Below are 4695 nucleotides of genomic sequence, written 5' to 3'. Positions count from 1 at the left end.
AGGTTGTGAATGTTACAAATGAAGTTTTTTTTTTAAATATTTTATATTAATTTCCGAATAAATTATATAAATTAATATGATTGGTTCGGATAGACGGTTTCAGAGATAGTCTATTGTCCAAACCAATTAATATTGAATTTCCTTGGTTTGATTCAATTTTTTTCCAAATTAAAAAATACCCAACCCAAATGCCATGATTTCTTTTGAATTCTGATTTGGTTCAGATTTTTAAACCAATAAACACCTCTAATTTATATAATATACTATAAATATATTAAAAATATTTTTTATTTTTCAATTATTATAAACATAAAGTATATAATGTATATAGGCTATAATATTAACTAGATACATTAATAATTTAATATATAATGTTTGACTGGGTGTATGTAATGTTTGAGTTGAGGATATTCTTTCTTATAGAATTTGGATTGGATATTGAGGAAAGAGAGAGTAAAGTGAGAGAGAATATTAGAGATGTCAGGTGAACACGGGAGCGGAATATTGACTGTACTTTCACTGCTTGCTTTGCAGTTGCAGGTATTACTGGTCGGAGGTGATTACATCCCGCCGGCCAAATCAGACGGTTTCGTTTACAAGAATCGTCACTTCAATTTCGATGCCATTCAGATTGAAGCTTTCTACGATCCTTTGTGCCCATACAGCGCTGAGTCATGGCCACCTCTCCAAACAGCTCTTGATCACTACGACGCTCGTGTTTCCCTCGTCGTTCATCTTCTCCCTTTACCGTTTGTTCTCCAATCTCTCTTTTTCTTTCAATTACAATATTCTTTTTCTTTCGATTTTTGTATGTTGTATACAGATTAAATTATGTGGTGTATTTTAATTCAGTTTTTTGATAATTGCAGATACCATGACAATGCTTTTGTTGCGTCTCGTGCTTTGCACATAGTGAATGGTTTGGATAGATCTGCTACATTTCCAGTGCTGAAGTCGTTCTTCAAGCATCAGGTTGGGTTTTGTTTCAATCATGTGTTGGTTGTCTGACTGAATTTTCATGTTACATTTTATAGATTGTGTTAGAAAAAACTGTTTTCAAATTTCCATGCAACTTTCAAGGTTACCTGATTATAGTGAACTTTTACCTCTTTTAATCACATTGTGATTGAGCTTTGCATTTGCTTCATGGAGAAGTTTAGTACACATGACATTGAAAAAATGTGTATCCGTGTCAAGTCAATAAGAGACACCCCAGGTCCAGTTCGTGTCTGAAATTTTGTAAACATTTAATTTATTCATTTTTAAAATTATTCATTATGTCGACGTGTTAGTATCTGTGTCATGTTTTTGGAGTTGATGCTTCATAGTTAGTAGAGGCCCTAAAGGGTTCACATGATGAAAAGTTTCTTTGCTGAAAGTGGATATTCATACTTAAGGAATTTTTTGTATGCAATCTAGATCGAGGGACATATCTATAGCTTATTTTTCTGTCCATGATTCTGCAGAAACATGTGTTAATTTAACCATATCATACCTGTTATAAATCATATTTCTGTCTTGGAATTGTTTTAATCAATATCATTATCATTGTGATTTTTATCTTTTATATTGTACTTGAGAAGTTGATGCATTTCTATCTTGAATGCAAATCTTTCTTGGGGACATACATTCATTTCCTGGTGTGTAAAATTCTGCAAAATTAACCCTTTCACACCAATTTGTAGCAAAATAAGATTAACCATGAAAGGGTAATCTTGCACATTTAACATGGTTGTGGATCAAAATACATGTTTTAATCATTGAAGTCTAAATCACGCGCACATGATATACAATCTTTGCTGTTCTAATTTGCATTTTCCCTTTTTTCTATAAGAGAAGTTATTCATGTTTTCTTGCTCACTAAATCTAGTGCATACCCTTTAACAGGAGAAATTCTATGGTGCTCCAACACGTAATTTATCTAGAGCTTCTGTTGTAGATGAAATAGTGAAGTTTGTAACATCTGTAATTGGGAACTCTTCTGAGACTTCTATTAAGAATGGCTTCAATGACACAAACACAGATCTCCTAACCAGGGTTTCTTTTAAGGTAAGACAAAATCTTTTATCTTTTAGGCTGTGTTCATATCAATTAATATAATTGAATTTGAAATTATTGTATCCAAGATTTAAAACGCGCATAAATAAAGCCTTCTTTCGAGAAATACTTTTATTCGTCCTGTTTCATTAATTTAATTTTCTTTGAAATGCAGTATGCTGCTTCGAGAGGGGTGTCTGGAACGCCTTCTTTCTATGTCAATGGATTCGTGTTACCTCCGGCAGACAATACTCTTAACTACAGCGATTGGAGGAACGTTATTGACCCATTGATTGGTGTGAAGAAAAGCATGTAAAATGAAGAATCCTATGACTACATGTTTATGAAGTTCAGTTGTATTAGCTTAGCACTTCATTAGTGAAAGAATAAAGAATCTAAACACTGTATCTGCAGATCAATAGCTGTGAATGGAATCAAAGTTATAAATAATTAAATATACTTCTCTGTAGTGCACTGTCTAAAATTTTACACTAGTTTCATCCAAAGCCATATCAATAGTACGGATCAGAATTGCATGACTTTATTGCATGAAAGACACCGTGCCTTTGAATTGATTTGGTCTGCCCAATGAATGACACGGCCAATAACAAGTCCATCCATTCATGTGTTTTTTAAGCTTAAAACAAAAACTAACACAAAAACCAACTACGACCAACTTGTTCCATCTCTCAGCTAGTTTGTGCCGCACCGCCCACTCTTCTTTGCTTACCCATCGACAGCCACATTCACGGTCAACACCACAAGCCTGCCGTAGAGGCTGTTGTTGGTTTTTATCTGGATCACATAACCTCCTTGGATAAAAATTATAATTAAAATGGATTATTCTTTTAGTTCAAAAGAATTACTAATTATGAAACGGAGAAAATATTAAATGATATGACAAAACTATATTCAAGTGACATAATAAAAGGAAAATAAAAATAAATACACATAGGTATGATGAATGAGCCAAATAATTCTAAAATATAAACTGACATAATTTTTATATTTTAAAGTTAAAAATTATAATCCTTTTTAAAGGAAATAAATAAAATGAAAATTTAAAAATATCTTCATTGAAAAGAACACTTTTGTGGAGACTCAAACCCCCGGTCCACTGGGCTTCTTCGCTTCTAGTTAGACTTTAAAATCTAATCTAAAATTTTCTTTATTATTTCTTAATTAATAGGTATAATTTTTCTTATTAAATTATTTGACGAAAAGAAAAATAAGTTAAACTAATTCATTAAAAAAACCAGGTGTACTATCAAATGTGTGGTACATCACACTCAAATAGACATGACAACGAACAAAATAGTAATATTTTTTATTTTATTTTTTCGTACATAAATTTAAGGGATTAATTTCTTAGATTATCCCAAAGTTGATTTTTTTTCCCACATTACCCCATTCTGAAAAGAATTTTTCATAATGCCCCACTTTTCTATTTGAGCTCGTCCAATGAATGGACGAGATAATGAAACGCTGTCATTGCTGACTAGACTCGGCCATTGGTTGGCCGAGCTAGTGAATGATGTTTTTTTATTATTTTAAATACTATTATATAATTAAATAACTTTATTAAAATTATTATTAAATAGTTTTCTAATGAATTCTATATTTAAATAATAAAATTGATTTTTTTTAAATAATAATAATATTTTTATAAAATACTAATAATAAAATATTAATAATAATAGTTTTTTTATAATAATAATAATAGTTTTCTAAGATTGTTTTTTTAAAATATTAATAATAAAATAATTTTTTTAAAATATTAATAATATAAATGATTTATTTTTTTAAATACTTATTATACAACTATAAATATTATAATGAGGCATATAATGAACTGTAATGATTAATAATTATTTTATTGATATAATGGAAAAAATACATTTTATTTATAGTGACCGCCTGTTCCACATCTTGTGCCAACTTTTTTGCGTTTTTCCTTGCCCAAGTCTTCTTCTCTTTGTCTTGCTGGAGACAGAGATGAGTCGGAAGACAATTCATCATGGGCGTCTTGTTGTTGATGTTGTTGTTGACTTTGATGTTGTTGTGATGTGTTTGGAGGCATATCCATACTGTCGAGATCTTGAATGCGAAAAGAAGGGATATTCATTAGATGGTCATCAGTGAGGTCAAAGTTGGGTACTAAATGTGGGAGTTGTGTGTAGGTGCTGGGTTGGGTGTGTTGAGTAGGAGGATAGTAGACATCATCAGGGTTGTATGTAGGAGTGGGTTGTGTGAATGTGGTGTTAGATGTTTGGAGTTGAGAATGAGGGTTTGAGTATTCAAAGTTGGGTTGAGGAATTGGAGTGTATTGTATGGGTGAGCGTAGGTTGGTTTGTTGTTGATATTGTTGGTTGTAATAGTAGTTTGTTTGAGGGAATGGAGTGTGAGGATTATGGTGTTGGGTTGAGGTGGAATAAATTGTGGTTGTTGCGTGGTCTGGGTGTGTTGGTAAGTTTGTTGAGCTGAGGATGATGGTTTGACCCCAAATGTGTATGTGTATGTGGGGGGAATGTCTTGATATGGGGGTGATGTTGTTTGTTGGGTTGAAGAAGCTACACGTTGATGGGGATCATTCAAAAATTGTGTTGGAGCAACGTGCATAAAACGAATTGATAAAAACTAATTCATGTATTCTCTACC

At 31.9% G+C, this 4695-nt stretch overlaps 1 protein-coding gene across 1 annotated transcript; it reads left to right on the top strand.

The window, feature by feature from the left end:
- The first annotated feature begins 392 nt into the window (after nt 1-392).
- LOC127100483 (uncharacterized) lies at nt 393-2506 on the top strand. The gene is made up of 4 exons (XM_051037695.1): nt 393-749; nt 870-972; nt 1888-2049; nt 2213-2506. Exons 1-4 carry the CDS (start codon nt 478-480, stop codon nt 2351-2353), a joined length of 678 nt encoding a protein of 225 aa, XP_050893652.1. The 5' UTR covers nt 393-477; the 3' UTR covers nt 2354-2506.
- The last annotated feature ends 2189 nt before the right edge of the window (nt 2507-4695 follow it).

The sequence above is a fragment of the Lathyrus oleraceus genome, chromosome 7 (assembly GCF_024323335.1).
Source record: "Lathyrus oleraceus cultivar Zhongwan6 chromosome 7, CAAS_Psat_ZW6_1.0, whole genome shotgun sequence".
Lineage (NCBI taxonomy): Eukaryota > Viridiplantae > Streptophyta > Magnoliopsida > Fabales > Fabaceae > Lathyrus > Lathyrus oleraceus.
This window is presented reverse-complemented; position numbering and strand designations above follow the sequence as displayed.